Consider the following 12,668-nt stretch of genomic DNA (forward strand, 5'->3'; position numbering starts at 1 on the left):
GTGACAGGTTAATCTCACAGTAAGCAGTGTCCGCCTGCACCCCTCATCTCCAGTCTCCAAGCTTGCACTTCTCAATCTCCCTCGGCTGAGGTAAGTCACAGTCTCTGAGGCTTATTAATGCTCCATGCATGTTCTGTTTTAAAGCTGACAGGTTAAGAGGATGCCGGGACTGGATTCAGGGTGCACTGGCTGATACTTAAAACAAGCTTTTAGTTGCACCATTTATTTATTAATTGGCTGAATGAATACAGATCTTTAGCTTTATCAAATAGTATTGCTGATCATGATTGTCTAACAGAAAAAATACAGTTTTTATACTGTTGCTCTCTAATCAGGCAAAATGCTTGATGATATTAATAATAATCTGAATGCATCAAATGTAATGTGTCTATCTATCTATCTATAGGCAAAAATATTCAAACTTTAAAGATTTTTAAGCTATTTTAAGCTATTTTAAGCTATTAAGGTATCGTCAAGCCTATGTCAAATATTAAAATGTTTTAATTAATGACTAATTTATGTGGGTAAATCTTTTTAAATAATAACTTATCTGAATTAATTATATGCATACTGTATATATGAAATTATCTTTTTTATGTTTATGTTCAAGTTTAACAGACTAAAACTGCAAAATTGTAATAAAATAATTTAATTTTTTTTTTAAAGTAGCTACATGATGCAAATTGAACAAATCATACAAAAATTAATCTGTACAAATAAAGTGAAGATTGTTGCAGCAAAGATTAGAAAATCCTTAAGAAACAAGATTATTTTAGAGAATTAATCCTCAGAACGACCTTTCCTGTGACCTTTCTCACATTAACATTTAGTTTTAAGGAAAAGAATCTAAATGCAAACGTTGTAAACGTATTGTCTTATACTGTATTCAACTCTCAAATATTACATTTCAACCAATATTATGATAAATCTAAAGATGCACAGTGAAATGTGACCCTGGACCACAAAACCAGTCATAAGGGTGTTTTTTTTTAAGGGCAGACACTGCAGGCAAAAATGCAGTTTTTTATGCACCTGTCAAGTTTGAGATTTTGTGCTTTTTGGTTTTTCATAAAGTGTTTTTTCAGACTAGTGGAAAGAAAACATCCAAAAGACACTGTTAAGTGTTTCTTTTATAGCACTTTATCTGTTTATAGATTCAATTGCAATACATATTTTTAAAGGCAGTTTTTTGCTCCTACACTGAGCCATAAATCTCCACTTCAATAGCACTTAAAACTTTACATTTTTATTCCTGACTTTATCCTGAAGGGATTTGTTCATATATAATTAGCTTGATTTTATACAACAATTTATTCCCCCAATTTTTAAAAAAAAAATTGTTTTCTATCTGTTCTAAGTTTTATCTGAATTATGGAGTGACAAAATGAGAAATTCCAAAATTCCATCTGTACAAATGTTTGACTCTAATGTCAAAAAATTAAGAATTTTAAAACTGTCCTCATCCACTGTTTAGATTTTTGTATTAGAAATGTATGCAGATAAGCAAATATTTAATGAAATAATGCCTCATTTGCATATTTAAACATAGCATTTTAGAGAACTTGTAATACCAAAATTGTTAGCAATTATCAATGTAATCAATCGACTGAGGAAGTAAAGCGATAATTATTAGTTATTTGTTTTACCCTATTGACCTGCAGTGTCTCGCCTTACATTGAGATTTATACATCATTTAAAAGCTGAATAAATATATAATACACTTTTGATTGATGTGTGGTGTGTTAAGGACATTATTTGAAAATCAGGAATCTGAGGGTGTAAAAAAAATGGCCTTTAAAATTGTCTAAATTTAGTGCTTACCAATGCATATCACTAATCAGAAATTAAGTTTTGATACATTTATGGTAGAAAATTTACAAAATATCTTCATGGAACATGATCTTTACTTAATATCCTAATGATTTTTGGCATAAAAGAAAATGTATCATTGACCCATACAATGTATTTTTGACTATTGCTACAAAAAATATACCCGTGCTACTTAAGGCTTTTAAGGTTTTTTGTTCCAGGGTCACAAATATGATACATTTTTCAGTTTCCGTTCAGCCACTGGAGGATCTCAGCATCATGGCTGCTGTAAGTAACTTCTCTTTCATCTTCCATAATAACCTCTATTGTTAAATGCAGTCTGTGGGATGAACTAATCTCTTGTTTTTCAAGGTGTTCTTGAGGTCATGTGATGGGGATTATTAAACAGTCACTGGTTTACTGAGAGTTGGGGGTCTCCACAGCAGACACATGGGATTAGCTTTCTTTAAAGCCTCTTGTCTGTGATTCTGTCAAGCATGGCACATAATATAATGCTTTCTTTTCATTTTCATCCCATTAGACTGGAACATTTCGCATGGTGTCTGAGGAGGAGCAGGCGTTACGTGCTAAACTTGAACATTTGAGCGTTAAGGACCACGGGCCGGTGTACGGACCTTGTAAGAAACTACCCGATCACACAAAACAGAAGGTATCACTGACTATATTATACCCTGCTATAATGCTTATAATCATATTTTATTTGCACATAAATGCACATAAATTCATCTTCCTCTCTTAAAGGCTAAAGATGAACTGAATGAAACAGAAGAGAGGAAAGTATCTTCTATAAAGGAATTGAGGGCCATGATAAAAGAAAAGGCAAGTGAAGGGGAAAATCTAGCCAAGGCTGTGGAAGAAAAGTTCGAGAACGAACCAGATTCCCTTCTTCTGAGATTCATACGTGCCCGAAAGTTTGACGTGACGAGAGCACATGAGCTTATGAAAGGTAAAGCTTTTATTAAATGCATTTACACTCTATTGTTTTACATCTAAGTTGTGTCATTGTGGCCATCTAAATATGCTTTTGTCTCCATCTATGCATCCTCAGGCTCTGGGACAGGGAGAAATTCTGTTTTAATTGGGGCTTTCTCAAAACGTTCAAAGAGAGCCTTTGTGCAGAAATAGGGCAGGTTCTTGTTCTCTGAGAACAGGCAGACAGGCTGGGCTTTGATGTTCTGTGTGTTTCACACAAACTGACATTTCTAATACTCATGCGCGGCCCACAGAAACATGGCAAGCGCACTCGCACACATGACTAAACCTTTCAATGCATGAGAACCAGGACGAAATACTGCAAAAGAGCGATGCTGCATTAAATGAGCAAAACACACTAAGATACAATGACAAGAAACATTGATATTAGTCACATTTTAAATGCCAATGCTTTTTGGATTGCCGTTTCATAAACAGAGAGACATACATTAACTATATAAACCTACCTTAATTATAATTGACACAGATTTCAAATATATTTGAATTATTTTTTGCTGAAAAGCCTGTTGTACACAATCTACTATATGCCTTTTTAGCAAGTAAAAGGCATTTTAGTATCATTCTAAAAAAAAAAAAAACATGGTTCACGTCTTGAGAAATCGTTTTATATAGTAAACAAAAACTAAGTCTTATATTGTTAAGTAAGTATATTTTAAATGAACACATTCTGGACTGAAGCAATTACTTTATTATCTATACACAGGTTCAAATTTAAGTATCAAATATGATAATCAGGCTTTTAAGGAGCGTTTATTTGTAAATCTCTCAAATCATCACTATTGCTTTGCATTATATGTTTTGTCCTACAAAACTAACTTTCGAGTATACAACTAAGCATTAAATACAGCTGAGGTAAAAAGCTTATATGCACCATGCAGCATCTTCAAAATGTTAATTATTTTACCAAAATAAAAGAGATCATACAAAATGCATGTTCTTTTATATTTAGTACTGATGTGAATAAGAAATTTCACATCAAAGATGTTTGCATATAATCCACAAGAGAAAATATTTTTTTTAAATGACCCTGTTCAAATCTTTACATACACTTTATTCTTAATACTGTGATATTACCTGAATGATCCACAGCTGTGATTTTTTAAGTGATAGTTGTTCATGAGTCCTTTGTTTGTTCTGAACAGTTAAACTGCCTGCTGTTCTTTAGAAAAATCTTTCAGGTCCCACAAATTCTTTGGTTTTTCAGCATTTTTGAGAGACTCATATGCAACTATTACAGAAGGTTCAAACGCTCACTGATGCTCCAGAAGGAAAAATGATCCATTAAGAGACAGGGGTGTAAACTTTTAAACAGAATCGAGATTGTTTCCCAGGAGTCAAAAAAAAAATTACATTTACACTGATCTTTAAATCTAAAAAGTTTTCACTCCCAGCTCTTAATACATAAGCTGTGTCTCATTTAGAAGGCTGTGCCCTCAGGAGGTCGCATTCAAAGGCTGCATACGTCATCATCTGTCTCATTTCAGAAAAGCAAGCAGGACACTTCAAATGCGACCTTCTTTCACAGGAATTCGAAGGATGCATGAGGTGTATCCTTTGCTACTACATATAACCCACAATTCTTTGCGTCGCCGTAAACAACTATCGTTAATTTGAAAAAATGCCGAAAGCGAAGATGTGGTGTTTACCATTTAAATAGGTAAAAACGGATAAACTTTGTTCTTAATATCCTCCTATTTTTTTCTCTAACAGATATGCTGCAGCTCTTCAAACACTGAATAAAATAAAACAAGTAAAAGCAATTTTTTTTTAAATTACTTTCCAAATTTAAAAATAATTTTTCTTCATTTAAGTAGTGTGAGAGTGCAACGATGCTCTAAATTTGTTGGCATAGCGACGTGATAAATCCTGTTTCCTTTTCCACTTTTTTTTTCACCCGTCCTACGAAGGCCGTCTCGTTTTAGTTCTAAGTTAAGGACACTTCGTATACACATCCTACAAAGGATGCAAACTCCAGAGGATTCGACCTCCGGAGGACGCAGCCTTCTAAATGAGACACAGCTATTGTTTCCTTCTGGAGCATCAGTGAGTGTTTGAACCTTCTGTAATAGTTGCATATGAGTCCCTCAGTTGTCCTCAGCATGAAAAGATGGATCTCAAAATCATACAGTCATTGCTGGAAAGGGTTCAAATACACAAAAATGCTGAAAAACCAAAGAATTTGTGGGACCTGAAGGATTTTTCTGAAGAACAGCAGGTTCAGGACCAACAAGGGACTCATGAACAACTATCACTAAATTAAAAAAAAGACAGCCGTGGGTCATTCAGGTAACAACACAGTATTAGGAATCAAGTGTATGTAAACTTTTGAACAGGGTCATTTTTATAAATTGAACTATTATTTTCTCTTGTGAAATATCTTATTCAAGTCAGTACTAAAAAAATAGCATGCATTTTGTATTGCCTTTATTTGGTATAATAATAAACATTTTGCAGATTTTGCAAGGTATATGTAAAATTTTGACCTCAACTGTATTTTTGGTAGATATAGAGTGACATCTAAATTTTTTTGCATTTTGTGCAAGAAGTCTTCTACAGTGTTATAAAACAGTCACTGATTTACATTACAAGCTATAAGAATCTTTGTGGCCATATAAATATCAGAAACGGCACCAAATTGCATTTTTATAATCACACTATATGAGCCATAGAAGTCTGATTTACCAATTATGATTCTTTTTTTTAAGTTTTAAATGTTGTCTAAAGTTTCTAAAGCTTTACAAGATTAAACACTACATATACATAGACAATTATTGTCATAATAAAATAAACAGCATATCATCTGGTTTTTGAATAATATGACAAGACATTGATATCTTGGCAAATGTAAGATAGGTTTAAGACACTGTTGAGATCTTTTCTGATACTCTTGAGGCCTTAATAGGGATTCACTTACAATGCCATAAATGACCAAATCCTGAATAGTCTATTTGTTTTTCTCCCCCTTTGACAGGTTACGTGCGTTTTAGACGAGACTATCCAGAGTTGTTTGAGAATTTAACTCCAGAGGCTGTGCGCAGTACCATTGAAGCCGGTTACCCACGAATACTTTCCACTAGAGACAAGTTTGGCCGAGTAGTGTTGCTCTTCAACATCGACAACTGGGATCTAGAGGAGGTCACTTTTGATGAAGTATGTGTGCTATTTATTATAGCCTAGGTTACATCCACTGTACAAAAATACAGGTGTTTATAATTATAGCTAACATTTTTTTTATACTGGCATTATGATAATCTGCGTATCTACTTTACTTTAAAGAACATGACTAAATAATAGAAATATTTTTGTAAATTTACTAATCAGTAAACATATGTGCCCCTGGACCACAACACCTGTCTTAAGTAGCACAGGTATATTTGTAGCAATAGCCAACAATAATTGTATGGGTAAAAACGGATGAATTTTTTTTATGCCAAAAATCATTAGTTAATTAGGTAGCTATCATTAAAATCATGTTTCATGAAGATATTTTGTAAATTTCTTACCATAAATCAAAACTTAATTTCTGATTAGTAATATGAATTGCTAGGAACTTCATTTGGACATCATTAAGGACGATTTTCTCAATATTTAGATATTTATTTATATTTTGCACTCTCAGATTCCAGATCTGTTTTTAGTTGTATCTAGACCAAATGTTGTCCTATCCTAACAAACCATACTTCAGTGGAAAGCTTATTTATTTCAAATACATTGACCTTTATGACTGGCTTTGTGGTCCAGGGTCACAGATTTGAATCATTTGCACAGGATTTTATGTTTAAAAATTAATGTTTAATGTCCATATTATTAATAAATGCATAGAGTGAATCCAGGTAAACTGGGCCACATTTTACAAGTGAGATGAGTGACAAAAAGTGACCCAGTTTACTTAAATTCACCCTGAGTACTTCTTTATAAGATGAAAATACAAGCAAAAGAATATTTGGGGGCCATTGCAAAGTGCATTATTGTATTTAATACATAGGGGAAAAAAGAGCATTCTTGTCAGTTTGTAATGGCTCTTTAGCATATCTAGAAATACGGAGTTAATAAAGAGAAGTCTTCCTTTTAAGGAACGACACTTTCTAAAAGCCTTATGCAGATGTCAATTTAAATGATGTGACAGATTAATCACTGAAAATGAAATGTCATTTTCTAAAAAGAATGCATTGTGTAGAGATCAAAAATAATTCGAAATGTGTTTCTTTACACTGGCTTTCCCTCAAACCAGTGTTAGCTTAGGATCATTGATTTACTATTACAGTTTTATTAATATTTTGAATTAGTTGTCATTTATTTTTTTGTTTTCTTTTTAGTTTTCATTTAAAGGGGTCATCGGATGGCCATTTTCCACAAGTTCATATGATTCTTTAGGGTCTTAATGAAAAGTCTATAATATACTTTAGTTAAAACTTCTCAATAGTAGTGTAAAAACCACCCTTTTACCTTGTCAAAATCAGCTCTGCAAAAAAGCAACTCATTTTATTGCATGGTCCTTTAAATGCTAATGAGCTCTGCTCGCCCCACCCTTCTCTGCTGTGGGATTATGAGCCGTAATGTTTACTTTAGCTGCATTTAGCGGCAAAACTTGCCAACAAGCACATTATTAAGAAAGGAAATTTGCAAAGATGCATTAAAAAACCCTTATACTCACTTCTGCTGTGGGTGAAGCTGCATCAGGAACGATTCACAAGAACATAGATGCATATGTAGATCGGGATCGGCACTTTCCTTTCAAAAACGAAAGTAACATTTATCCTTTGCATCTTCAGAGGCTCAGATTTCAGGAGTAAATGACTGCTTTGTTCATTATTACATCCAACAACAGAACACATCAATCGCTCAATCTGAGACATTCCTGTCTGAGTCATACAATGGTGATCGGAGTCAGCTCAGTGAGGGCGGGTCTAAGGTAAGGCGCTCATGTCAATCAACTATCGTGGGAGTGGCCTCTGTCTGTGTGTCATCACACTAACAACAAGCTGAGAATGACCTGATTTTAAAAAGGGGATATTACTTTTAAAGATAAAAAAATACCACTGGGTGTTTTTTTATCATTGTAGGGTGGTTGTGTACACAAACTGCCAACACACATTAATGTTCAAACAACTTGGAAAAGTGAGTTTTGCATCCAATGACCCCTTTAAGTTTGAATCATTTTATTGTGCGTTTTGTAATTTTTATTACTTCGCTTTTAAAAAAAAAAAAAAAGTCTATATGGCTAACTTAATAAGGTTCATTAGTTAACATGAACTAAGAATAAACATGAAACAAGAACAATACTTCTACAGCATTTATTAATCTTAATTTCAGCATTTACTAATGCATTATTAAAATCATGCACAAGGTGTGTTTGTTAACACTAGTTAATGCACTGTGAACTAATATGAACAAACAATGAATGACTGTATTTTTATTAATTAAGATTTACAACGATTAATAAATTGTGTAAATGTACTGCTCATTGTTTGTTCATCTTAGTATATACATTAACTAATCTTAACAAATGACATCTTATTGTAAAGTGTTACCAAAATATTGTATTTATGGTGGCCGAGAGAGCTCAATATGCTGCAACTTAAGAAAACACATGCAAGCAGAAAAAAACGTCAACAACTTAAAAAAAACCATCTTCATCAGTTTGACAACACAGGCGCTGCAAATCCTCGCAACACAAATACGGAAACGCGCTGCAAACACAAAAAAAAGCGCTGATAAAGGTGATAGTTCATCTTTATCACCTTTTAGTTCACCGACAACACCTCTGCTCTGACCAACAACCACTGAACAAATAATCAGGTCCCAGAGGTCCCCCTGAAACATTTCCGTTGTGCTCCATGCTATTTGCAGTGCTTTTTTTTTGTGTGTTTGCAGCGTGTTTGTGTGTTTGTGTTGCGAGGATTTGCAGCGCCTGTGTTGTCAAACTGATGAAGATGTTTTTTTTTAATTTGTTGTCGTTTTTTTCTGTTTGCATGTGTTTTCTTAAGTTGCAACGCGTTGAGCTCTCTCAGCCACCGTACATTTTAGTTCAAGTAACCGAAAAAATTTTATGTGCAACTTTTTAATGGTTTTAGATTTATTTAAAATATTTTAACATTAACCCTTTTTTTCACAGACTCTGCGTGCCTACTGCGTAATCCTCGAGAGACTTCTAGAAAACGAAGAGACCCAAATCAATGGCTTTGTCCTCATTGAGAACTTCAAGGGCTTCACGATGCAGCATGCGTCCGGCATCAAACACACCGAGCTGAAGAAAATGGTGGACATGCTACAGGTAGCACCTTATATTGCCTTCAGACCACAACCTCATATTTCATATAGCACTGGCTGATATAAAGCTTGCACTGTCTGTATGATACAGGACTCTTTCCCGGCTCGATTCAAGGCGGTGCATGTGATCCACCAGCCCTGGTACTTCACAACCACCTATAATGTGGTGAAGCCCTTCATGAAGAGCAAACTCCTGGAGAGGGTGAGTGGAATGAAGGGGAAAGAGAGGAATTTAAGTGGATGTGGAAAAAATGTAAACAGGGTAGAACAAGACATTCACTATTCTGACAAATGAGTGCAAAAGATGCATGGACTAATTATTTCCACTGTAGAAACTTAAAACCTTGCAGAAATGCACACTCAAAAAACAATTTAATTCTACACAAGAATCACAGCATACTGGGATCACAACTAGTTTTATGTGCACTTTTGAAAATGTGTTTAAGGGATATAGTTCACCCAAAAATGAAAATTCTGTCATTACTTACTCATGTCATTCCAACCTCGTAAGACCGTTGTTCATCTTCAGAACACAAATTAGGATATTTTTGATGAAATCCAAGAGCTGACCCTCCATAGACAGCAAGGGTCCTACCACAGCCAAGGCACAGAAACATAGTTAGGATTTCGTTGAAATAGTCCATATGTGACCCTGGACCACAAAACCAGTCTTAAGTCGCTGGGGTATATTTGTAGCAATAGCCAAAAATACATTGCATGGGTCAAAATTTTTGATTTTTCTTTTATGCCAAAAATCATTAGGAAATTAAGTAAAGATCATGTTCCATGAAGATTTTTTGTAAAATTCCTACTGTAAATATATCAAAATGTAATTTTTGATTTGTAAAATGCATTGTTAAGAACCTAATTTGGACAACTTTAAAGGTGATTTTCTCAGTATTTAGATTTTTTTGCACCCTCAGATTCCTGATTTTCAAATAGATGTATCTCGGTCAAATATTGTCCTATCCTAACAAACCATACATCAATAGAAAGCTTATTTATTGAACTTTGTGATGTATAAATCTCAGTTTTGTAAAATTTAACCTTATGACTGGTTTTGTGGTCCATGACATTAGCGGTTTAAATGTAATTTTATGAAGCTATGAGAATACTTTTTGTGTGCAAAGAAAACAAAAAGAACAACTTTGTTTACTCTCAATAATGGCAGCAGACTGTGCTGGGAGATAAGAAATGGTTGAATTAAGTTATTTTTGTTGCAACAGAATTCTCATTTTTGGTTGAACTGTCCTTTTAAATAAGAAACCTGAACCTGTTTATCTACTAGGTTTTTGTTCATGGTGATGAGCTGGGTGGATACTTCAGGGACTTTGGTGCTGAAATCCTTCCTCCGGATTTTGACGGGACGGGTCCCAGCTGTGACGGCAAAGAGACGGCGATTAAGCTGTTTGGATCCGAAGATACGGCCCTTTAAACAATGCAAGCCAATAGCACAACACTTTGACCTTTTGTTTGTTTGATATACACTACCAGTCTAGTGTTTTTCAACAGTAAAAACGTTAATGTTTTTAAAGACATCTCTTATTATCACCAAGCCTGATCCAAAGTAGAGCAAAAACAGTAATAATTTGAAATAGTTTTGCTATTTATAATAACTTTTGTAATTTATTCCTGTGACAAAAGTTCAATTTTCAGCAACATTACTCCAGTCTTCAGTGTTACATAATCTTTCAGAAATCATTCTAATATGCTGATTTTCTGTTGAAGAAACATTTATTATTATAATTAAAATTGAAAACAGTTGAGTATATTTTTTCAAGATTATTTTATGAATAGAAATTCAAATGATCAATTTCATATAAATGCTGTTCTTCAGAACTTTCTATGCATGAAAGAAACCCTTTTTTGAAAAAAAAATGATTTCAGAAAGATCACTGAAGACTGGTGTAATGATGCTAAAAATCAGCTTTGAAATCATAGGATTTTAAAATATATTTAAATAGAAAACCTTTATTGCAAATCGTGAACAGATTTCAAAATGTGACTGTTTTTGCTGTACTTTGAATCAAATAAATGCAGAACACACTTTTTCAAAAACATTACAAATCTTTGTTTAAAAACTTTTGACTGGTAGTGCATGGTTAAAATGTTTTATAGAAACTATGAAGGAAATTATTACAATTGTAGAGTTTAATCATTTTAACCAGTGTATTACAATAAAAGTATAAAATGCAGGTCCTGTTAAGATAGTACACATATCACTGGCTGATACCTAAAATGTCTGACTTATCTGACATTTGTTTTAAACAGAGAAAGTTTGCTGAAGTGTCTTTTATAATTCGCCTTGAAAACAGTGGCCTGAAATTTATCAAAAGTAAGTTTTGTACTAGTTGTGTGTTTAAAACAAGTGTAGTAATTAGACACGAATGCATCATTACAAGCATTGACCAATAAATAATACTTTGTGTTAAGTAGACATAATGTGGTTGTTGCTGTTAACCCATGTTGGTTCTTCTAGACTCAGAGCTTTAGTGTTAAGTCTAATTGACATTTTCAATAAAGTGAGCAAAATGTTGATGTTTTGTACTTCTGATGTCCACATAAAGGGTCCAAACTGAACAAATTTACATGTGAAAAAACAGTTTCCACTAAAATAATAATTATTGAGCAGCAAATCAGTATATTAGAATGATTTCTAAAGGATCATGTGACACTGAAGACTGGAGTTATGAAGCTGAAAATTCAGCTTTGCCATCAAAGGAATAAATTACATTTCAAGGTATATTCAAATCGAAACCAGTTATATTAAGTTGTAACAATATTCCACAATATGACTGTTTTTATTTTTGATCAATTAAATGCAAATTAATTGCAAAATGCAATTAAATGGTATTTTGTATATATTCCAGTCAAAAGTAAGATTCAAAAGTCTCTTCTGCTCACTAAGGCTGCATTTATTTGATCCAAAATACAGTAAAAACAGGACAATTTTGAAATATTTTTACTATTCAAAATAAAGGTTTTCTATTTGAATTTATTTTAAAATGTAATTTATTTCTTTGATGGCAAACCTGAATATTCTTCAGAAATCATTCTAACATGCCAATTTGCAGTTCAAGAAACATTTTTTTTATCATTATTATTCTTATTTAAAACATATTTCATACTTTTATTTAGCAAGGTTGCTTTAAATTTATCAAAAGTGACGATAAAAACATTTATAATGTTACAAGATTTCAGATAAATGCTGTTCTTCTAAACTTTCTATTTAAAGAAACCTGAAAAAATCTACTCAGCTGTTTTCAACATAATAATAATAATAGTAATAATAATAGTAATAATAATAATAATGTTTTTTGAGCACTCAGTCGGAATATTAGAATGATTTCTGAGGGATCGTGTGACTGGAGTAATGATGCTGAAAATTCAGTTTTGAAATCATAGAATAAATTATATTTTAAAATATATTCAAATAGAAAATAGTTATTTTAACTATTTCAAAATAACTATTTCAGAATTTTGCTGTTTTTTTGCCGTGCTTTGGATCAAATATACATAGCCATTCAAAAGTTAGGGCTCTATAAGATTTTTTTTAATGTTTCAAAAATATTTTA

At 33.0% G+C, this 12,668-nt stretch overlaps 1 protein-coding gene across 2 annotated transcripts; it reads left to right on the forward strand.

Moving 5' to 3' along the window:
* On the forward strand, nucleotides 1-11,629 carry rlbp1a (retinaldehyde binding protein 1a). 2 transcript variants are annotated; one of them, XM_073836428.1, is made up of 8 exons: nucleotides 1-90; nucleotides 2,057-2,097; nucleotides 2,351-2,479; nucleotides 2,572-2,776; nucleotides 5,795-5,973; nucleotides 8,939-9,097; nucleotides 9,185-9,295; nucleotides 10,382-11,629. In XM_073836428.1, exons 2-8 carry the CDS (start codon nucleotides 2,089-2,091, stop codon nucleotides 10,526-10,528), a joined length of 939 nt encoding a protein of 312 aa, XP_073692529.1. In that variant the 5' UTR covers nucleotides 1-90; nucleotides 2,057-2,088; the 3' UTR covers nucleotides 10,529-11,629. The 2 variants fall into 2 exon arrangements, with proteins under 2 accessions (XP_073692529.1, XP_073692528.1); XM_073836427.1 differs by having other exon boundaries at nucleotides 29-90; nucleotides 2,031-2,097.
* The last annotated feature ends 1,039 nt before the right edge of the window (nucleotides 11,630-12,668 follow it).

Source organism: Garra rufa, chromosome 3, assembly GCF_049309525.1.
Source record: "Garra rufa chromosome 3, GarRuf1.0, whole genome shotgun sequence".
NCBI lineage: Eukaryota > Metazoa > Chordata > Actinopteri > Cypriniformes > Cyprinidae > Garra > Garra rufa.